Source organism: Lontra canadensis, unplaced genomic scaffold (genome assembly GCF_010015895.1).
Source record: "Lontra canadensis isolate GAN:19392208 unplaced genomic scaffold, GSC_riverotter_1.0 scaffold12, whole genome shotgun sequence".
NCBI lineage: Eukaryota > Metazoa > Chordata > Mammalia > Carnivora > Mustelidae > Lontra > Lontra canadensis.
The window spans coordinates 19,879,432-19,901,731 of record NW_022631006.1 but is presented as its reverse complement, the minus strand read 5'-3'; the positions used below and the strand labels follow the sequence as shown (position 1 = coordinate 19,901,731).

The following is a 22,300-nucleotide window of genomic DNA, read 5'->3' as shown; positions in this document are numbered from 1 at the left end:
AAATAGACATGTACACACAAACACCCAACTTTTCACACTTTAGCTCGTTTTCTCCACAAAGAACAAACCAGACCCAAGAAAAGTGAAAAGCGAAGCCTCTTTTCCTTAAGTCTCTATATTTATTACAAACTTCGAGAAGCCCCACGGTGGGCTGTGGTTCCCAAGGAGGCAGAGTTGATTCTGCTTGGCCCCACTCACCCCTGACAATTAACCAAGGGAATGCTGGGAACGCAGGCAGGAACATCCAGGAGAGGAAAGAAAAAATATGGCTTACTTAGCTTATATGTTAAACCCAAGGGTATCAGTTTCTCCAAATACTTTCATACTTGCTGCTTCGCTAGAATCTTAGCGGACTTCTCACCTGCATCGACAGAGCTCAGGCAAGCTGTGAGACCCAGAGGAAAGCAGTATGTTGATCCAGCATGCACTGGGGCGGTCACTTTATCCGACAGTCACACACGCCAGCCCCAAGCAAGTCCTCGGGGGCCCACAGCTGTTTGCTTTGTTGAGTGGGAGGGTGGGCTTTCCCCCTCCCTAGATTTCTCCTTGCTGCTCCACCGAGCTCTCTGCTGTTCCCTCTGGACCCAAGACAGCTGCTCAGTGTGTGTGTATGTAATTTATTGTTCCGCTGCTGCTGGCTTGTCCCCAGCCGCTGGCTTCTCAACCTGGGACTCTGGAGGAATCAGATACTGGACCTCCTCTGTACTGATGGCTACTTTATCTGGCTGGAGCCACCTCTTGAAATGTTCCAAGGTGCTAGGAGAGAGCAGAAGGATAGGGCGGCTGCGTCAGACCCGGCTGATTAATTACTTAATGATTATCTCAGTTACTCAAATGCTGCCTTCCCGCCCACCACCAATTTCTTCCTACAATTGTTTTTCACTGCTAAGCGGGGGGTGGGGGGATGACGATACCCTTCTGACAGCTGTGCATCCTGGCAGCTCAGCGGCATAATTTACCCCCTAGTGGGCACTGGCTATAAGCAGCACCAGGCCCCCTTCAAATGCACAGCCTCTGAAGGCTTGGCAAGAATAGCTGGAGAAAAGCTTATGCCTCGGTCCTGTCTTTTTTCCCTTAAAACTAGAGAGGGAATTGTCCAAGGGAGGAAACATTTAAATAAATGCCAAATTATTAGTGAGCATCTTGAAATCTCCCATACCTGAGGCACTCTGAGACTCCATTATACTTAAAGCAGTTAGCTGCACAAAGCATCATTTTTGTGGGGTTTTTTTGTTTGTTTACTTCATCCCATAGCAAGTCCTCAAGATGGAAACATCTGCGAGGCAATTTCTCCCACAGAGAAATAGCCACTGTGCCAGAGGGCTCTTTTTGGGTTTGGATCTGTGAAGAGGGGGGGAAGGGCCCCCTCTCACCTTCCTTAAGTACCCAAGACCCTCCACTCTAATGCTTACAAGATATACATAGTAAACTATAAATAATGACAAATAACGGAAGCCTTATTCTATGCTCTTCAACAGCCCAAAGTCTTAAGCCAAGAGGTCAAGCCATCACCAGCAGGTTTCAGACGACTAAAATGGCAGAATCAAGTGATAGCCAGGAGGATTTCTCAGCCCATTACTCCTCTGCCAAAGGCATTGCCATGAGGAGAGTCACCTACCTGTGGCCTTCACTTGTGTGAAGAACCACAAGGTTCCACTACAAGATGGCCTCTGTTTAAAAAAGAAACTCTGACGTCTGCAAATAAATGCCTATCTACTGTTTCTGATGCGCTTGTTCTAACACTCATAGAAAGAAGTGTTCCCACAGACAGCAGCTCAGGGGAACGGGTGCCCACAGCTCAGAGGCCCAGGGGACTCCAGGAGCATTTCATCTTCATCTCCCACACTTTTCACAGTATTGTTTCAGTCGCTTCTACAGAGAAGGGAACATCATCACATCATTGTAAGGTACTGACAGACATACAGAAACATTAACTCGAGCCTTGGTGCTGATCTGCTTTCAAAAGAAGAAGAATTTCTACTTGAGAATTGTGCAGGAGAAAATTTTGTCTTTTCTTCTCAGAACTGGAAAGGAGGCAAACATTCAAGGGGAGAGAATAGAATACCAAATGATTGATGGGTTGGGAATGTGTGCATCTTCAAGTCTCTTGTGTTTGGGGGAGTTTAAGGCTCAACTGGGTTGAGTCTTCAGAGACAGAAAAGAGCAAAATGTGTATGATTTTCTGAACCCTCAGAAGGTAGGTAGTTGGGCTGACTTTAGATGCCACATTAATTTCTGAAGAATCTGGGGGCACACTGATGCAGTATTTAAGACAATGTAAGTGAAAATGCTTTGTATGTTGAAAAGTAAAATGTAACTATCAAGTTTTATTCACCTACAGTCCCCGACTTCAGCAGCTGTTTTATCTGACATCACGGGACTCTTAAAGTCAATGTTAACGATGCGTTGCAAAGTTAGGTGATGTTTCCCTAAGACCTTTTGTTAACATTCAGGCTTTTACTTCCCTCACCAATTTTTTATTTTGAATAATTGCTTACTGAACTTTAAAAGCCCAGTAGGACTAACACTCATGGCTAACATTTACATTGTACTTACCAGGTGCCGGGTCTGTTCTAAGCACTTGAGACACTGTAACTCCTTTAACACTCCCAACAGCATGATGAGGGAAGAGCTACTATTCCTGCTTTACAGAGCAGGAAACTGAGGCACACCCAGGTTACTTCCTCAAGAACATACAACCAGGAAGTGGCAGAGCCTCTTTCTCAGGTGTCGAGCACCGAGCACCGTTCCTCTCTTTGTGGCAGAAAGCCCTCTCCTCCTCTCTGCACCCAGCTCATCTGCAGATACTCCTCAAGTCCTACCTTCTTCTCTGGCACAAACACCAGAGCCCACAGGGAGCTCAAGAGTCTTTCAACTCCCAAAGCATGTTCTGTCACTTGCACTCACCTGGCTCTTTTCTTATGCTGCCTTATTTCGTTAGGTATGTCTTTATAAAAATTTGCTGTCTCTCCCCAAATAGTTGTGGGGACCAAGAAAAAATGGGGGAGGGATACTATAACTTCCTTACATCTCCCTGCCACCCTAGCACCCTCAGCCCCATAACATCATGAGTAGTGCCTTCACACAGTAGATGCTTAAGAAATTCATTCATTTAGTCTATACTAATTTGAATGCCTGCAATATGACAGGAACTCTCTAAGGCGATGGCTAGTCAGGTAAGACACAGTTCCAGTTGTTGATCGTTACAACTTTCGTAAGCATGCTGTGTACTTAGGAATGAAGACCATGCTTTCTCCTCAATTCTGTTCAATCTGTGATCTTGATAAAGGTGGAGTATTTGCTCTTTTGCAAAAATAATAATTATCAACACCTGCTACTGGACTAAGCAAATAGACAAAAGGACGATTTTGAGCTTAGAAAAGCTGATGTTGATATCACCAGTATCTGGACTCAAATGTCACTCTCCCCGAATTCTTTAGAGAAAGAGAAATGTCCCCAATGCAATGCTGTCAACTGGAACTGGACTGAGAACCAATTACCTCTCATCAGAATCAAGTCCATCCACAAAGAATTCTGATGCTAACTTCTCCTGCAGGAACCGATCCCAGCATTCCTTCTTGGCTTGGGCCAAGGTTCGAAGCATGTCCTTGGAAGTCACTTCCTGATTTAAACCTTTGATTCTTTTCAGCTTCTTCTCTAAAGAGAAGAGGAGAAGCAGCTTAACAAGGAAAGTGAGTATGAAATAAAACTAAATCTGAAATGCAAGGTGAGAGGGGCGTCTGGGTGGTTAAGACGGTTAAGTGTCTGCCTTCAGCTCAGGTAGTGATCTCCAGGTCCTGGGATCAAGCCCCAAGTCAGGCTCCCAGCTCAGCAGGGAGTCTGCTTCTCCCTCTCCCTCTGCCTCTCCCTTTGCTTGTGCTCTGTCTCTGTCTCTGTGTCTCTCTCTAATGAATAAATAAAATCTTTAAAAAATAAAATAAAATGGAAGGTGACAACTTAAAACTTCTCTCACTAATGACTACATCCACACTCCCTGCAAAAGAGCCCATTTTTTTTTTAAGGACAGGTAAAGGGAAATATACATTTTTCTTTTTCCTTCGCCATGTCTTAATTCTGTATTGTATCAAATACATGTTTAAACCCAGAAAGGAAAAGGCCATAGGCTCTCATAAATAAATCAATGGCACATTTTCTTTGAAATCGCAGAAGCCAGCAGGTATCTCTCGAAAGCATTACTTGTTTTCCCTGGCTTGACATGTGTCAACTCCTTGAAAATAGTATCTCTGAGGAGTTAATGGTTTTTCTTTCTCTTATAATGACAAGAAGTAGTTTCCAAATTTCATGAGAAATAATTAGAGAAAATGATGAAAGATCCAATGGTTCATTACACACTAAAATTGACTTGATGAGAATGCAATATGAAGAGACCTTTAAGATCTCTATCAGTGATTAAATTCTTGATTAAAGAAAGGCAATCTCCCAACATTTCTAAAAGTTACTCAACTTGTGGCCTGGATGTTGGAACCTAATAAAAACAAACATCTTGTAATCCCAGTGAGAGTGGTCTACATGGCTTCTTGATGATAGATGTTTAATTACTCGCCTTTGCATTTTAGGTGTAATTTAGGAACAACTAAAGAATAGAAGGAAGGGGATCACCATTCACCTTCTCCTTTAATGTAGTCTTGCCTTCAATGATAATGAATGGGTAAATGATGGCCTTTTGGAAGGGGAGGGGGAATATCAAGCCCAGACCCAATTGAAACTTTATGATTTGCAATCCTGTTTTCATTTCTAAACAAGCCACATCAGCTAGCACCCACATATCAAAACAAAAAGCACCTTTAGTTGCTGCAAGTTACCACTAGGAGCTCACCCATGCAAAAAAATCTGTACTTGATAAATGTTAAATATTTGAGTTTTTGCCTTCTTGAGGATGTGAAAAGAATTATATGGATCTCACATTGAGCTGGCTAAGTTTTTAATTGCTGCTCATAGTGGAGTCTTTTTTTTTTTTTTTTTAAGATTTATTTATTTACTTGAGAAAGAGCATACATAGGGGTGGTGGGGGGTTGGGTAGCAGAAGGAAAGGGAGAGAGAGATCCTCAAGCAGACTCCCTGCCAAGCGCAGAGCCGAACCAGGGGCTCAATCTCATGACCCTGGGATCATGACCTTGACAAAAATCACGAGTGGAATGCTCAACTAACTAAGCCACCCAGGCGCCCCACATTCTTTTTGATTCAGGTCTATCTGGGAATAATTTTATTGTCTTGCCTTGGTTCTAAAGGTGGAAGGTACTCTTTGGGGCTTGAAAAAGTCTTCCCCCCCCATGGGGCGCCTTGGTGGCTCAGTGGGTTAAAGCCTCTGCCTTCAGCTCGGGTCATGATCCCAAGGTCCTGGGATGGAGGCCCGCATCAGGCTCTCCACTCAGCGGGGAGCCTGCTTCTTCCTCTCTCTCTCTGCCTGCCTCTCTGCCTACTTGGGATCTTTGTCTGTCAAAAAAAAAAAAAAAAAAAAAAAAAAACAACAAAAAAAAAAAAAAAGAAAAAGTCTTCCCCTCTCTGAGTGTGCTCAGTCCCTAATTAGGTGTGATCTAAGTTGTGCAGGCAGAAAGAGGCACCCCTGCATACTCCCAGCCTGCCTGCTACTGTCTCCCAGATTCTGCCACAGGCAAAGAAATGGCTCTTATCCTTCAGAGAATGAAAACTTTTTTTTTTTTAAGACTTTATTTATTTGACAGAGACACAGTGAGAGAGGGAACACAAGCAGGGGGAGTGGAAAAGGGAGAATCAGGCCTCCCGCCGAGCAGGGAGCCTGATGCCGGCTCGATCCCAGGATTCTGGAATCGTAACCTGAGCTGAAGGCAGACGCTTAACATCTGAGTCACCCAGACACCCTTAGAATGAAAGTTTTTCTTAAAGATTTTATTTATTTGAAAGAGAGAGAGCACAAGCGTGGGAGTGGCAGAGGGAGAGGGAGGACATGGGGCTTGATCCCAGGACCCCAGGATCAGATCATGACCTGAGCAGAAGGCAGATGCTTAACCAACTGAGCCACCCAGGTGCCCCCAGAGAACGAACTTTTAATCATCTTTTAAAAAAAAATTTTTTTTAACATCTTAAAAGTAATCTCTACCTCAATGTGGAGCTCAAATTTACAACTCTGAGATCAAGAGCCAGGATCTACTGATTAGGCAGCCAGGTGCCCCTTAATCATCTTCTTAACTGATTTTAGAAAAGATCTGTGGAGTTTTAACCTTCCAAACCAGTCTTCACCAATCAAATCATCACTGAATCCATGAAAGTTTCTTACAACCCCTGGGCACAGAGTACCAACAAGCCACAGGATCTGGTTCTCCAGCTTTCTTAGACTGTTGCTGCTGCTTCTCCTTATCATTAAACAGATGTTCTGACTGCCACAGAACAGAATTGTCAACTTCCTTGGCCACAGCTACAAGTATTACTATCCTAACTTTGGTAGCTTCCAGAAAAATTTCACATTACACCTGGATGTTTCTTGTTATCCATCATTCCACTTGTGTTTTTCCCACATCTTTTTCCTCCAGTACATCATTAACGAAACTCCTTTTGTTTTTCCAAGGTATTTCTTAGAGATCATGTAAACTCTATTCTGATTCTTTCTGCCCTTCCTCAAAAGGTTCTTCCTAAATTGCCTTTCCTTCCTCAAATGATTATTCCCAGGTTTGGTTTTGTGACACATAGATGGGCCTCATGGGTTTTTAATAATAAAAGGATACCACAATTCTAAAGCAATCACTTCCCTAGACTGATACATTTCTTTCTCCTTGAATGGGACAATCTGACTCTCTTTCCTATATTCCGAGTCTCTCTAAATACTAACACTTAAATACTAACACAAAACAGCTATTTGAGGAAATATTTGAAAAATTAAATGACTAAAGAATTAAATGACTAACAAGAGGTAGAATGATTTTATGTCAACATGCTCCCACTCCAACAATCAATCCATTTAATATTATAGTTTTTTCATACAGTAGTTTTTCAATATAAGAGTTTCATCAGAAATCCATGTACAGCTCTGGGGAACTTTTCTTTCAGGATGGCATAATGTTTGACACTTCTGAGTTATCTGAATATATGGGCAACCGCTAATAGGCAAGAGGGTTCCATAGGATGCCAAGAAATGAAGCAGAATTCAGATGAAACAGAGGCAGGAGGTAACAACGACTGTTTAAAGGGATATACAAGGAAAAGGGTGCCCCTGGGGTGCCTGACTAGCTCAGTCAGTAGAGCATGCAACTCTTGATCTCAGGGTTGTAAGTTCAAGCCCCACGTTGGGTGTAGAGATTACTTAAAAAATAAAATCTTAAAAAAAAAAAAAAAAGATAAAGGGTGCTCCTTGCCAACAACCAACCCGAAACACCCCCTTAGAATTACATCTAATACATGTGGTGAAGACAAAAAATAATAATAATAGAGGGGCGGGGAACCTGGATGGTTCAGTGGGTTAAAGCCTCTGCCTTCGGCTCAGGTCATGATCCCAGGGTCCTGGGATGGAGTCCCGCATTGGGCTCTCTGCTCAGCGGGAAGCTGCTTCCTCCTCTCTCTCTGCCTGCCTCTCTACCTACTTGTGATCTCTCTCTGTGAAATGAATAAATAAAATCTTTAAAAAATAAAAATAAAAAATATATATAATTGAGGGGCACCTGGGTGGCTTAGTCGGTTAGGTTAAGTGTCTATCTTTGGCTCAGGTCATGATTCCAGAGATCTGAGCCAAGCCCCAAGTTCCCCACCATGGGCTCTCTGCTCCCCCGGGAGCTGCCTTCTCCCCGTCACCCACCTGCGGCTCTTGTGCTCTCTCGCTCTCTGTCAAATAAATAAACTAAAAATCTTTTAAAAAAGAATAGAAACTAGGTGATGAAACTGAACTTCCACATGCCAACGTGCTTCCTTAAAACCACTGACTTCTGATTAAAAAAAAAAAAAAAAAAGCCATCTAACTTACCTAGAGTTGCTAAATACACTTCTGAATCCTGCAAGGGAGCCCAAGGCTTCGTAGCCGGCTGAACAGCAAACTCTGGGGCTTCCTTTTGGCCTGTGCCCACAGGGTAAGAATCCATAAAGGAGTCTGAGAAAGCATTGCTGGCACCATCTTCTTGGTCAGGATTTGGCAGACAGGAACAGATTTCAGCCCAAAGATCAGGGCCAGATCTTGTGGCTGTAGAGTCAATGCTCTCAAACATTTTCATTTGGAATCTGAGCTGAAAAATATGAAGGACTGGCTTTAAGGATATATTATAAGTATGCAGTACTCAGATATTTGTTTACCCAGTGAAAGAAGGTTAAAATGTCTTTTATTAGATTCCTATGTTACAAATATAAAGATGACAAAAGGGTAATCGGATTCCTCTTCTGGCTCTGCACTCAAGTTGTTTTCATAACAAAGTTTCTTTTTAAAAATGAAATGCCTACAAGCCAGACACAAAAGGACAAATAATGAATGATTCCACTTAAATGAAGTACCTACAGTCAAATTCATAGAGTTGGAAAATAGAATGGTGGTTGCCAGGGGTTTGGCAGAGGAGGGTATGGGAGTTACTTTTTCATGGGTACAGAGTTTTAGTTTGGGAAGTTCTAGAGAAGGATATTCGAGATGGTTGCACAACCAAATGTGTCACAACTGCACATCTAAAAATGGTTAAAATGGCAATTTTGTTATATATTTCATCACACACACACACACACACACACACACACACACACTTCTAAGATATTCCCAGTGGAGACAACCATGCCGCACTTCTTTCCAAAGATCTCCATCCTGTCCTAAGCCAATTAAATTCTGTTTTCAATAGGACACACACTAAAGGCCTTACAGAGTTCCAAATACACAAGGATAATAAAAATGCTTCTTGGTGAAAACTGTAAGAAATGTCATATGCAAAACTCCATCTGCTCATTACATGTAGAAAAGCTGGACTATATACCTTATTCTTATTTTATAAGTTCTTATTTTAATAGGCAGAAACACTAGAAGAGACATTTCCATCAGTTTACAAACGAAGGAACTGAGGATCAGAAGGGTAACTAGTCAAGGGTCCCTTGCTGATGGTGATTCCTTGACTGGAAACCAGACCTGTGCCACTCCAAAATCCACGTTCTTATCCAATACCACACTGCCTGGGGCTTTCACAATTATCTAGTCTTAACAAAATGGTTGACACCTTCTTTTCAGGAGGGACCTTTTAGGTCCCTGAAGGCTGCCTGAGGTAAGGTTTGAATAATCCCAGGATTGACAGTTCAGGCAAAGCAGGCGCCTAGAAGAGGGGACAAATAAGTCACAGCGGCCCTGGAAGAACTGATGCCAGGGTCCACGATAAACCTCCATCCCCACCCCGAAGTCGTTTGAACCCACCCAAACCAAAACTTTCCTCTCACCGGGGCCCGGGTCCTTTCCCCCTCCTCCCTAGAAGTCCAGAACAGCACAGGGAATCCTGGCGTTCAGACCCGGGGCTCAGTCATTCTGGGCTCACAGACTGGCTGGAGGGGAGAAGTCAGACCCCGAGGTCCCTCCGTGGTATCCTGGGATGGGACTGGGGCAGAGGATCTAAAACGCTGGGCACCTTGATGCTCTTCACCTACCGCAAACTCCTGCCCACCAGCTCACAAACGCTCGGTTAAGTTCCGGCGCTGAAGGGTAGGAAGAAGTAGGGGGGCGGAGTCTCCGAGTGACAGACCCCGGGAGTCCTCCAACCACCGCCCAACCTGGCGATGTTCTGTGCGTGGATTGGCTGACAGGAGCTCGGCCGGGTAAGGAAGTGAGGAACAGAGTAAGAAAAAGAGGTAGGCGGGACTTGTCGCGGGGATACAGTGGAGTCACATGCCTTGGGCCCCCACCTTCTCTAAGACAGGTTCCACTAGCGTCTTATCTGAGCGTTCCTCGCCCGGAGACCGAGTCCTCGGGCCATCCTCTTCTCGGAGAGGAAAGCCCAGTTGCCCAGGTCTTTGAGTTTTCTTGGTTACCTGAGCAAATTCACCTCCTCGGCAATCCTCTGGGTTGGTGTTTTGTTTCTGAAAATTTCATCCCTTTGCTACCCAAATTAGAGCACTCCGGCGGCTCGAATGGGGAAGGAGGAGACTACTTTCCTTAGTCTTACAGGAGACCCAGGTCCCATTAGCCAAGTTAGGCTTTCTTTTATTCATTTAGTCAATAGACACCGAGCACCTCCTGTTCTGTTCTAAGACTTGTGTTAAGCGGTAATTCAAGACCGGTAAGAGTTTGTATGGGTCCCAGAGTCTTTACAGCCAAATGTAGGAAGGTGCACCATAGGGGTAGACAATTTTACAAATAACAGCAAAGAGTTATAGAAGATATGACAGAAGTGTGGCCAGTGTACATAAAGGAGAGAATGGTAAGGGAGTATGTCAGATTTTTTAAAGGAGATGACTTTTGGGGCGCCTGGGTAGCCCTGTCATTTTAAGCGTCTAACTTGATCTCACTCAGATCTTGATCTCAGGGTTGTGAGTTTGAGCCCTGCTTTGGGCTCCACGCTGGGAAAAAAAAAAAAAAAAAAAAAAGAAGATGGAGATGTCTTTTTTATATCTTTCAGAGCTTAACATTTCCCTAAAATGTAACCCTTCCTCCCCTACTCTCCACCCCCAGTTTCCAGGCCAGTTACTCTCTCCCAAAGAAACATGTGACCAAAGGCATTAGCCAACCATCAGTAGACATAACTTGACTGAGGCTATAGCCTTTAGATGTATCCAAACCCAATCAGCGTAGTTATGGTAAGTAACTACCACCATGAAAAGGGAACTCTGAGGAACTCTGCTGTTCATATTTATAACCATCCTTCACCATCCTTAGCATATGCAAACAGAAGGAAGTGGAAAGCAAGAAGATTAGAAAGCAAAGGAGCAAATAATAGGCAAGATTTTTTCAGGGTTTATTCATAGGAAATAAGTAGGTAGTTGGGGGACAAGTCTATGAGTGAGAGATTCCCCAGAGTCCTCCAACTGCCACTGGAACTGGAGACATGAATCTGGCAGCATCTGATTCATAGAAAGGGTCACTGTCATAGGTTTACAGGTGTTTCATCAAGCTACTCTGTGACCTTCAAACTCATGCCGTTTTCTCTGATAACCTGCTCACCAAACTCTTGATTACAAATGTAGCCTCTCAAATATCTCGAACAAGGATGAGGGTGTCTTGGATGCATGGGTGGCACATTCAGTTAAGCATCTGCCTTCGGCTCAGGTCATGATCTCAGGGTCCTGGGACTGAGCCCCATGTCCAACTCTCTGCTCAGCAGGGAGTCTGCTTATCCCTCTCCCTCTATGTTCAAAGGCATTGGGGGATTTCCTGAGTCCCTTGGTGAGGTTTATACACTGTTCCCGCTGTATATACATAGATACTGCAGCTGGCATTGCTGACTGACCACTGGACACAAGAATCTCCCCTACTGTTAGCTCTCCGAATCAGATGTTTCCAATGCTATCTTGTTACACACGGGCTCTACACTGTGCCTGCTTCCTCTACTGTGTGCCTCTGAACTAATGGCCCTGACTGATCAGTGGAGCCCAGGTGATGAACGCCCAGGCTGTAAGGGAATCTGAGAAGTCCAGTTTCTGGTTTCCACATCTTATAATGTGGGAAATTCCTCACACAAAAGAAGAGTGTTAAGAAGATGCTGGATATCCCCCCAAAATGACAAATGTCTACTCTACATGGTCTATACCAGCGCTCCTCGAATGTTAATATACAGACATAACATCTGAAGATATTGTTAAAATACAGATTCTCATTCAGTAGTTCAGGAGGAAAGAAGGAACAAGATTCTGCAGTTCTAGCAAGTTTCCAGGTGTTTCCCATGTTGCTAATCCAGAGACTGCATTTTGAGGAGCAAGGCTTTATACAATCCCACAAGGACTTCCTCTCTAGATGGTCCCAATATCTCATTCCTTGTCTATGCTTCAAACACATTAGGAAAAACATTCTTAAAAAAAAAATTATTGAAATAGAATTCCCATTCCATATAATTCACCCTCTTGTCATGTAGCTGGTTCACAGAGGCCTGTCTTCTTTTTTTTTTTTTTTTTTAAGATTTTATTTATTTTACAGAGAGAGTAGGCAGAGAGGCAGGCAGAGAGAGAGGAGGAAGCAGGCTCCCGCTGAGAGAGAGCCCAATGTGGGGCTCGATCCCAGAACCCTGGGATCATGACCCCAGCGGAAGGCAGAAGCTTTAACCCACTGAGCCACCCAGTCCCCTCGAGGCCTGTCTTCTCTTGATTTGGCTGTTTCTGAACCTGTTCTCCAGCTCTCTTTATTTTATGAGGCACTAATACCCTTTCAGTAATTGCCTCTCTGATTAACCAGAGTTGGTTTTGTATTTTGCATTTAAGAACGCTGACAAATACTTCTGATCCACTTGCCGTTTTAACCCGACAGGAGCATATGAAAGGCAAATGGGAGCTTTCTAATCCTTCTCAGGAAGGATATATGTGAAGACATTTCTTCTGGGCTGTGCATGTTTAGATACACATATAACAGCTTTATTGAGTTATAAGTCACTATAATATTCACCCTTTAAAGTATACAACACTGCCCTTCTTAGTATACTGAGTTCAGCAATCCTCATTCTGATTTGTTTTGAATAAAACTCCTTTCATTTTCCAGATCCAAGGGACTTTGGGCGTTATCTACATGGAATCTACACTTTTGATGAGTCATTCTCACAGCCTCCCCCACTGAACTGACTCCTACATTCACTCTCACTGCTTCTCAACTGGCAACTCAACACGTTCAACACGTTCAACCCCACTCATTCAACTCCCTCCGTCACTCCCTCGACACTGGGCCTCGCTGATTGGCTCGTGCCCGGTGACGTCCTCACATCGCGACCCAGAACCTGGGGCCGGCTTGTCATGTGGCCGGGCTGCTGCCGGTGGCTCCCAGTTCTTCTACAAGGGTGCCTCAACCTCGGGCGCCTCACCTCTGCCAGGACTTGGGGTAGTTGTCGGGGTCCGATGGCGGAAACATTCTCGATTGGGGCCGAGGCAGCGAGTGGGCTGAGGGCTCCGGTTCAACAAAACGGAGACGCAGGTGGCGACGCAAGGGGTGAGCGGACCTCCGGAAGCCCGAAGCCTGTGGACGCGGGAGTGGAGCCGCCCCAGGAGGTCGGGAAGCAGACCCCACTGAGCGAGGAGCAGGCCCCGGTTGCCTCTTCGGGCCCAGGCAAGCGTAAGAAGCGACGGGACGCCACCAGGGAGCGCGTCGTGCCACCCCCGAAGAAGCGGCGGGCAGGGGTGAGCTTCAGCGATGAGCATTTTGCAGAGACCAGCTACTACTTCGAAGGCGGCCTGCGCAAAGTACGGCCTTATTACTTTGACTTCCGGACCTACTGCAAGGGCCGCTGGGTGGGCCACAGCTTGCTGCACGTCTTCAGCACCGAATTCCGAGCCCAGCCCCTGGCATACTATGAGGCCGCAGTCCGGGAGGGGCGCCTGCATCTCAACGAGGAGCCGGTACAGGACCTCAGCATTGTGCTCAAGGTGGAGTCCTGATGGGGCCGGCCGGAAGCGGGCGCGAAAAGGGGGCAGGGGTCTTTTCAGAGTTAATAGGGCATAGATACTGAAATAAAATCGAGGTAATTCTGAGGCGTTTTCGCTTTCACTTGGAACACTCTTTTATCCCACTCCTCTTATCCCATCTCCGCAAAAGTAGTCTGCTTCAAAACTCTGCTCATATATCCCCTGCATCCAGGCGGCTTCCTTGTTTCCGGGGAACAGAAGTTGAAATTCTTAACGCTCGTTTTGTGCACTGTCTTGTGGCACTGGCACTGATCGTTATGTTGCGCTGTAGATCTCTGTACAAATAGTAATAATCGAGCCTGTCGTTTATATCTCCTTACTGTGTGCTGGCACAGAGGTAAGCGTTTTAGTACTTAATATTAAATTCTAACGACAGCCGTGTGGGGTAGGTATTGCCACCTCATTTTACCTGTGAGGAAACGAAACTAAGGTAAACTTCAGAGAGGTTAAGTACCTGCCCCAGTGTGACCTCCAAAGCCTGTGTTCTTGTAACTACTACTTATTTATCATAGATCCTGAGACGATGGAATTGGGAAATGTCAGGTAGAGAGACTAGAATTGTCTAGCCCAGTGCTTTGACCTTTCACATTCCATCACAGCTAAGAGTTACCAGACCCCTGTCAGTAACATTTTGTTGTGAGGGGAGACAAGGTGAGTTCAGCATTTGGGGAATGAGTGGTTTGAATCCCCTCTCCCATCTTTGTTTTGAGAAGTACAGGTCTGGCCTTTTTCGATGAGGAAACTGAGGCCCAGAGAAGTTAAGTGACGTGCAGTGAGCCTGTGGCAAATCCAAGTCTAGAGACCTGATGTTTGGACTTTAGTGTTATTTGTTCAAAGTCACAATATATAAGTGATGATTTTATGGAGCTTTTCCCCCTCCATTTTAGAAAATTTTACCTTTTATTTTTTTAAGATATTCATTCATTCATTCATTTTGAGAGAGAGACAGAAAGCAAGGGGAGCAGCAAAGGGAGAGGGAGAGAATCCCAAGTAGACTCCCCTCCCATCAGGGATCACTAGGTGGGGCTTGATCCCACCACCCCAAGATCATGACCCCAGCAGAAATCAAGAGCTAGACACTCAACCAACTGAGTCACTCAGGCACCCCAGAAAACTTTATCTTTTTTTTTTTTTAAAGATTTTATTTATTTATTCAACAGACAAGAGATCGCAAGGAGGCAGAGAGGCAGGCAGAGAGAGAGGAGGAAGCAGGCTCCCCGCTGAGCAGAGAGTCCGATACAGGACTCGATCCCAGGACCCTGAGATCATGACCTGAGCCGAAGGCAGAGGCTTTAACCAACTAAGCCACCCAGGTGCCCCAGAAAACTTTATCTTTTAAATGTAACTTTTTTTGTAGAGAAAATACAAATAAACAAAACTAAAAAAAATTCATAATACCACCACCCAGAAATACCACCAAAACATTTTTGTGAATACCCGTCTAGTACTTTTCCAATGCCTGCCCTCTGCCTGTATGTCTGTCTATATTTTTATACGATGAATACACTATGCACGCTGTATTTTCTGCTGAAGGATGTACTGTGACCATTCTGTGTCAGTTAGGAACAGGAAGCTGTGTGAAGTTGATGACAGGTTGCTCGGCCCTGGTCTGATGAGTTGCCTGTGTCATTTGCAGGATAATGACTTCTTGAGGAACAGGGTGCACAGGCACGAGCCACCAGTCACAGCAGAGCCTGTCCGCCTGCTTGCTGAGAATGAGGATGTGGTGGTTGTAGACAAGCCTTCTTCCATTCCTGTCCACCCTTGTGGCCGCTTCCGACATAACACTGTCATCTTCATCCTGGGCAAGGAGCACCAACTCAAAGAGCTACACCCATTGCATCGGCTTGACCGCCTTACCTCGGGGGTCCTCATGTTTGCCAAGACAGCGGCTGTCTCAGAGAGGATTCATGAGCAGGTTCGGGACCGGCAGGTGAGCTGGGCTTTTGTCTCCCGCGTGCCATTTCCTGGGCTCACGAATGCTCTATGTCAAAAGTGTGTCACTGAGTTCTGTTGAAGTGGGCCTTCATGTTATCTGGCCAAGCTTCCTATCCTCAGGAAGGTCAGCACTGAAAATACCAAAGACAGGTTATTATTTCTTCTGTTTCTGGTTTGTTTTGTTTTTTTGGTTTTTTTTTTTAAGATTTTATTTATTTATTTGACAGAGAGAAATCACAAGTAGGCAGAGAAACAGACAGAGCGAGGGGGAAACAGCCTCCCTGCTGAGCAGAGAGCCCAATGCCGGGCTGGATCCCAGGACCCTGGGATCATGACCTGAGCCGAAAGCAGAATCTTAACCCACTGAGCCACGCAGGCGCCCCATCTCTTCTGTTTCAAAAGCTCTTTAGAAAGGCATATACACAGCCTCTGTTGGTAGTTTGCTGTTTGAAAGTTTCAAAGTGTTGACCAGCTGACCAAGGTGTTTTTTATTTTGTTTGTTTTTTTATGCTGAAGGTTTTTAAGATTGTAGTGAGAACCTACTTGGTAGAAAGATTCTGGATGAGGCTGAAGAAGCTTAGGTAGAAGAGTTAAATGGTAGTGACTGTGGTCTTAAGACTTGTAATTCCAGATCTGATTGTGATATAGTGAGTGTTTACTATGTACCAGGCTCAGTACAAAGTACATTAGAGTCTAAGTTACTGAATCCTTTTAACAGTCCGGTGAGTTCACTGCTTTTCTAGTTTTAATGTTTTCTGGACAAGTTAATGGGGTTTGAAGAGGCTAAGTATTATACCCAGAATCATGCAACTGGGAAATGGTGGATTGGGGTTTGCATCCTCTTCCATCTGACACTGATGCATTTCTCATCACTGTATTGGGTCTGAACTTCATGAATTTAGGCTTTGTGCTGACTTTCTCCCTCTTCCCTCCTATGTAGCTGGAGAAGGAGTACGTGTGCCGGGTAGAGGGGGAGTTCCCCACTGAGGAAGTGACCTGCAAGGAGCCCATCTTGGTGGTATCTTACAAGGTAGGGGTGTGCCGTGTAGATGCTCGGGGCAAGCCCTGTGAGACAGTGTTCCAGAGACTGAGCTACAATGGCCACTCCAGTGTGGTGCGGTGCCGGCCCCTCACAGGCCGCACTCACCAGATCCGAGTCCACCTCCAGTTCCTGGGCCACCCCATCCTCAATGACCCCATCTACAACTCAGTTGCATGGGGCCCCTCTCGGGGCCGGGGCGGCCACATTCCCAAGACAGATGAGGAACTGCTTCGGGACCTTGTGGCAGAGCACCAGGCCAAACAGAGCCTGGATGTGCTAGATCTCTGTGAGGGCGATCTGTCCCCAGGACTCATAAACTCTACAGCTCCCTCCTCAGAGCTGGACAAGGACCACCTAGAAGAGTTGGCTGCATCTGCCCAGAAGATGGATGGAACAGTTGAGGCAGCTCCTCAAGTTCTGGACACAAGGGCCTTGGCACCAGAAAAGGCAGCTGAAACAGATGTTGTGAATCAAGAGAGAGACCCTCTCTGTTCAGAGTGCCGGCTGGTGCGCCAGGACCCCTTGCCCCAGGACCTTGTGATGTTCCTGCATGCTCTGCGCTATAAAGGGCCAGGGTTTGAGTACTTTTCACCGATGCCTGCCTGGGCACAGGATGATTGGCAAGAAGACTGAGGGCTATGGCCAATGGGAGGATTGCTTCTTGAATTGGAAGAGGAATGGGCCATGGAGTAGGAGCTGACCTCATGGCCTGGTACTCAGGGTTTCTACAGGAGTGAGGCTGGGCTCTGAAAGGATCTCCTTATACTTGCTACCTCCTTCTTTCCTCTCCCTCTAGCTAGAGCTAAGGAACTTGTTGGCTTGTAAATATATCCTTTTTTCTAACACCTTGTGTGTCGGGTTTTCTTACCTTTTTTTTTAAATTGAGGTAAAATTCATGTAATATACAATTAACCATCTGAAGATACACAGTTTAGTGATGTTTAGTACATTGACAAGGTTGTGCAAGCATCACCTCACCTAGTTTTAAAACATTTCCATCACCCAAACCCATACCCATTAAACAGTCACTCCCCATATCCCCTTCCTCCTAGCTCTAGTGACCATTAATCTACTTTCTGTCTGTACAGATTTGCCTATTTTGGACTTTTCATATAAATGGAATCATATAGTATGTGACCTTTTATGTCTGTCTTCTTTTGCTTAGCATAATGTTTTTAACGTCTCTCTAGTTTATAGCATGTATCAGTACTTCGTTCTTTTTTTTTTTTTAAGATTTTTATTTATTAAGATACTATGCACATGCATAAGAGAGCACAAGCAGGGGGAGAGGCAGAGGGAGAAGCAGACTCCCTGCTGAGCAGGGAGCCCTATGTGAGGCTCGACCCCAGGACCCTCAACCTAACTGAGTCACCCAGGCTCCCCACTACTTCATTCCTTTTTATGGCAGAATAATACTCCATATGGGTATACCACATTTGTATATCCATCAGTTGATGGACATTTTGGTTGTTTCCACCTTTTGGCTATTGTGAGTAGTGCTGTTATGAACATTCATGTATAAGTTTGTGTTTGAATAGATGTTTTCAGTTCTTTGAGTATATACTAAGGAATGGAACTGCTGGATCATATGGTAATTCTATTTTTAATATTTTGAAGAATCATCAAACTGTTTTTCCACAGTGGCTGAGCCATTTTACATTCCCCCTGGCAATGCACAAGGGTTTCAATTACTCTATCCTCACCAAGACTTGTTACTTTTCATTGTTTTGATTATAACCAGCCTAGTGGGAGTGAAGTGTTCTTGCATTGTGGTTTTGATTTGCATTTCCCTGTTCAGCATCATTGCATGTGCTTCCTGGCTATTTTTATATCTTTGGAGAAATGTCTGTTCAAGTCTTTTGCCCATTTTTAAATTGGTCTTTTGTTGTTGAGTTATAAGAGTTCTTCATATATTCTGGATATAAGACCCTTATCAGATAAATGATTTTCAAATATTTTCTCCCATTTTGTAAGTTGCCTGTGCATTTTGTTGATAGTGTCCTTTGATTCAGAAGTTTTAATTTCTTTTTTTAATTGCAGTAAGAACACTTTTTTTTTTTTTTTTTAAGATTTTGTTTATTTGACAGACAGAGATCACAAGTAGGTAGAGAGGCAGGCAGAGAGAGAGAGAGAGAGAGGTAGGGAAGCAGGCTCCCTGCTGAGCAGAGAGCCCGATGTGAGGCTGGGTCCCAGAATCCTGGGATCATGACCTGAGCCGGAGGCAGAGGCTTTAACCCACTGAGCCACCCAGGCACCTGTGCGGTAAGAACACTTAACATGAGATCGTACAGTACTGCATAGTTAACTATAGGCACGACGTTTTATAGCAGATCTCTAGAACTTAATCATCTCACATAACTAAAACTTTGTACCCATTTAATAACAGTTTCCTATTTCCCCTTACCCCCAACTCTCTGCTTCTATGTATTCGCCTGTTTTAGATACCTGAGAAAAAAAAATTGTTTTCCTTTACTTACTACTCACAGAATACTCTGTACTTCAAACATGTGGAGAGTTTCCCCGAACCATGGAATTCTCCCAATACCAGCTGGGTGCCTACAATTTAACTAACTTCTGACACTATCTACCTAGAGATAACATCAGATCCCACCCGTTAAGGGCCCAGTCCCACAAGACTGCTCCACATCAGATGCCAGTTGCAGACCCAGGTTGTCACCTGTGCTTATGACCAACCAGAAATCAGAGGTTCCAACAACCCCCTCCTTGGGTTCAGTTATTTACTAGAATGGTTCACAGAACTTAGGAACAGTCTACTTACTAGATTATTGGTTTATTACAAAGAATATTAAAGGGAAGGGGTGCCTGGTTGGCTGAGTTGGTTAAGTGTCTGCCTTTAGCTCAAGTGATCCTAGGATTGAGCACGACATCAGGCACCCACTTGGTAGGGAACCTGCCTCTCCCTCTCCCTCTGCTTCTTGCCCTACTTGTGCTCTCTCTCTCTCTCTCTCTCAAATGGATAAATAAAAATTTTTTAAAAAAGAAAAGGATATTAAGGAATATGACTGAACTGCCAGATGAGGAGACACACAGGGCAAAGTCTTAAAGGGTCCTGAGGCATAGAAGCCTCTGACCCTGAAGTGTTGGGGGTGTGCAGTCCCCTGGCATGTAAACGCCTTCTTGTTCACCAACCCAGAAGCTCTTGGAACTTTGAAAGTCAGTTAGGATTTTTATGGGTGGTTCATTACTTAGGAATGATTGATTAAATCATTGGTCACTGGTTATTAAGTTAATCTCCAGTTCCCTACCCACAAGCCCCCCAAGTTGGTAAGTGGGCTGAAAGTTCCAACCCTCTTATCAACAGAGTTGGTTCCCCTGGTCAATCAACCCCCATCCTTAAGTGCTTTTCAAAAGTCACCACATTAATAAACTCAACTGTGGTTGAAAGGGATGTGTTATAAGTAACAAAAAATACCTTGATCATTCCTGTCACTTAGGAAATCCTTAGGGTCTTAGGAGCTCTGCCAGGAACATGAATGAAGACCAAATACATATTATAAATCACAGTATCACAACACTACAAGTGGAATCATCCAGTATTTGTCTTTTTGTGATTGGCTCATTTTACTTAGCTTAATGTCCTCAAGGTTCGTCCACATTGTAGCTTGTGATGGGATCTCTTATTTTTAAAGGTTGAATAACATACCACATTTTGTTTATCTATTCATCTTTTGGACACTTGGGCTGCTTCCACCTCTTGGCTATCATGAATAGTGCTGCTATGAACATAGGAGTGCAAATATCTTTTTAAGACTCTGCATTCAATTCTTTTGGTTATATAGCCAGAAATAGGATTGCTAGATCATATGGTATTTCCATTTTTATTTTTTTAAAGATTTATTTAGTTATTTGAGAGAGACACATGCACATGAGCAGGGAAGGGCCAGAGGGAGAGAGAGAAGCAGGCTCTCCACTGAGCAGGGAGCCCGAGGCGGGTCTAGATTCCAGGACCCTGGGATCATGACCTGAGCCAAAGGCAGATGCCCTGCTATTTTTAATTTTTTTAAACATTTATCTACTTCTCTGAGAGAAAGCAAGAGAGTGTATGAGCAGGGGGAGGGGCAGAAGGAGAGAGAAGCAGACTCCCTGCTGAGCACAGAGCCCAACATGGGGCTCAATCCCAGACCCTGAGATCATGACCTGAGCTGAAATCAAGAGTTAGACACTCAACTGACTAAGCCAATGAGGCACCGCTCTATTTTTAATTTTTTGAGGAAACACCATTTTATAATCCTGTTAATAATGTAAAAGTGTGAGGGGCACCTGGGTGGCTCAGTCGTTAAGCATTTGCCTTCGGCTCAGGTCATGATCCCGGGGTGCTGGGATGGAGCCCCACATTGGGCTCTTTGCTCAGCGGGGAGCCTGCTTTCCCTCTCTCGCTGTGTCTTTCTCTGTCAAATAAATAAAATCTTAAAAAAGAAAACAATGCAAAAGTGTTCCAATTTCTCTACATCCTTGCTAACACTTGTAATTTTTTGTTTTTTTTGTTTTCTTTTTATAAGTATGAGGTGTTATTTCATTGTAGTTTTGGTTTGCATTTCCCCGATGATTAATGACATTGAACATGTTTTTCATTTTCTTGTTGGCCTTTGTATGTCATTTAGACAAATGTCTGTTCAAGTCCTTTATGCATTTTTCTATCAGGTTTGATTTTTTTTTTTTAAAGATTTTATTTATTTATTTGACAGACAGAGATCACAAGTAGGCAGAGAGGCAGGCAGAGAGAGAGGAGAGAGGAGGAAGCAGGCTCCCCGCTGAGCAGAGAGCCCGATGCGGGGCTCGATCCCAGGACTCTGGGATCATGACCCAAGCTGAAGGCAGAGGCTTTAATCCACTGAGCCACCCAGGCACCCCAATCAGGTTTGATTTTTTTGTTGAATTGTAGTTCTTTACATATTCTGGATGTTAATCCCTTATCAGATAAATGATTTGCAAATATTTTCTCCCATTCCATAGGTTGCCTTTTGTTCTATAGATTATGTCATTTGATCCACCAAAGTTTCTAAGTTTAATTTGGTCCCTTTGTCTCTTTATACTTTTGTTGCCTATGAGGCTGATAGAGGTGTGATAGGGATCACAGTGAATCTATAAATTATTTTTGGTATTATCAACTTAATATTATTAAGTCTTCCAATCCATGAAAATGGGATGTCTTTCCATTTTTTTTGGAACTTTAATTTCTTCCAGCAATGTTTTGTCATTTCTAGTGTACAAGTCTTATACCTCTTTGGTTAAATTTATTCCCATATATCTTGTTCTTTTTTTACTATTTAAAATGCCCCCAAAATAATAAAATAGTTTTCTTAATTTCATATTTGGATTGTTCATTGATAGTATATAGAATTCCTGACTTTTGGGTTGATTTTTTAATCCTACAACTTTGCTGAATTTATTAGCTTAATAATTTTTGTGTGTGTGGATTCTTAAAATGTATGTGGGTGTGTGTATTTTTTTTTCATGTCTTCTGAAACTAGAGATGATTTTACTTCTTTCTTTTCCAATTGGATGCCTTTTATTTCTTTTTCTGTCCAGTTGCTCTGGATATCTCATTGTGATTCCACTACAATTCCACTACAATGTTGAGTAGAAGTAGCAGAGTGAAAGTAGGCATCTTTGTCTTGTTCATGATTTAGGGAGAAAGTTTTCAGTCTTTCACAATTGTATGATCTTAGCTGTGGGCTTTTCATAACTTCCCTTTACCATATTGAGGATGTTCTTACTGCTTGTTTCTTGCCGTGCATTTCTGCCTGGTCTACCTTTTGACTTCTG

The 22,300-nt window shown here is 44.0% G+C and overlaps 2 protein-coding genes across 6 annotated transcripts; one reads left to right on the top strand and one right to left on the bottom strand.

Moving 5' to 3' along the window:
- Positions 1-99: 99 nt before the first annotated feature.
- Positions 100-9,650, bottom strand: CCDC32 (coiled-coil domain containing 32). 5 transcript variants are annotated; one of them, XM_032856838.1, is made up of 4 exons: positions 9,586-9,650; positions 7,949-8,199; positions 3,501-3,657; positions 100-756 (listed from the first exon to the last, which is right to left on the bottom strand). In XM_032856838.1, the coding sequence occupies exons 2-4, from the start codon at positions 8,190-8,192 to the stop codon at positions 618-620; spliced, it is 540 nt and encodes a 179-aa protein (XP_032712729.1). In that variant the 5' UTR covers positions 8,193-8,199; positions 9,586-9,650; the 3' UTR covers positions 100-617. The 5 variants fall into 5 exon arrangements, with proteins under 5 accessions (XP_032712729.1, XP_032712726.1, XP_032712727.1 ...); XM_032856835.1 differs by having other exon boundaries at positions 7,949-8,204; positions 9,586-9,636; XM_032856836.1 differs by lacking the exon at positions 9,586-9,650 and adding an exon at positions 9,382-9,579 and having other exon boundaries at positions 7,949-8,204.
- Positions 9,651-12,826: 3,176 nt separating this feature from the next.
- RPUSD2 (RNA pseudouridine synthase domain containing 2) lies at positions 12,827-17,359 on the top strand. Its single transcript, XM_032856834.1, has 3 exons — positions 12,827-13,494; positions 15,170-15,466; positions 16,412-17,359. Exons 1-3 carry the CDS (start codon positions 12,868-12,870, stop codon positions 17,144-17,146), a joined length of 1,659 nt encoding a protein of 552 aa, XP_032712725.1. The 5' UTR covers positions 12,827-12,867; the 3' UTR covers positions 17,147-17,359.
- Positions 17,360-22,300: the final 4,941 nt, after the last annotated feature.

Excerpts from the sequence above, each read along its gene's own strand:
- CCDC32 (XM_032856838.1), bottom strand. The coding sequence starts at position 8,192 with ATGAAAATGTTTGAGAGCATTGACTCTACAGCCACAAGATCTGGCCCT. Across the intron at positions 3,658-7,948 it reads AGTGTATTTAGCAACTCTAG|AGAAGAAGCTGAAAAGAATC; the intron begins GTAAGTTAGATG and ends TCTTCTCTTTAG. Across the intron at positions 757-3,500 it reads GGACTTGATTCTGATGAGAG|CACCTTGGAACATTTCAAGA; the intron begins GTAATTGGTTCT and ends GCTCTCTCCTAG.
- RPUSD2 (XM_032856834.1), top strand. The coding sequence starts at position 12,868 with ATGTGGCCGGGCTGCTGCCGGTGGCTCCCAGTTCTTCTACAAGGGTGC. Across the intron at positions 13,495-15,169 it reads ACCTCAGCATTGTGCTCAAG|GATAATGACTTCTTGAGGAA; the intron begins GTGGAGTCCTGA and ends TGTCATTTGCAG. Across the intron at positions 15,467-16,411 it reads AGCAGGTTCGGGACCGGCAG|CTGGAGAAGGAGTACGTGTG; the intron begins GTGAGCTGGGCT and ends CCTCCTATGTAG.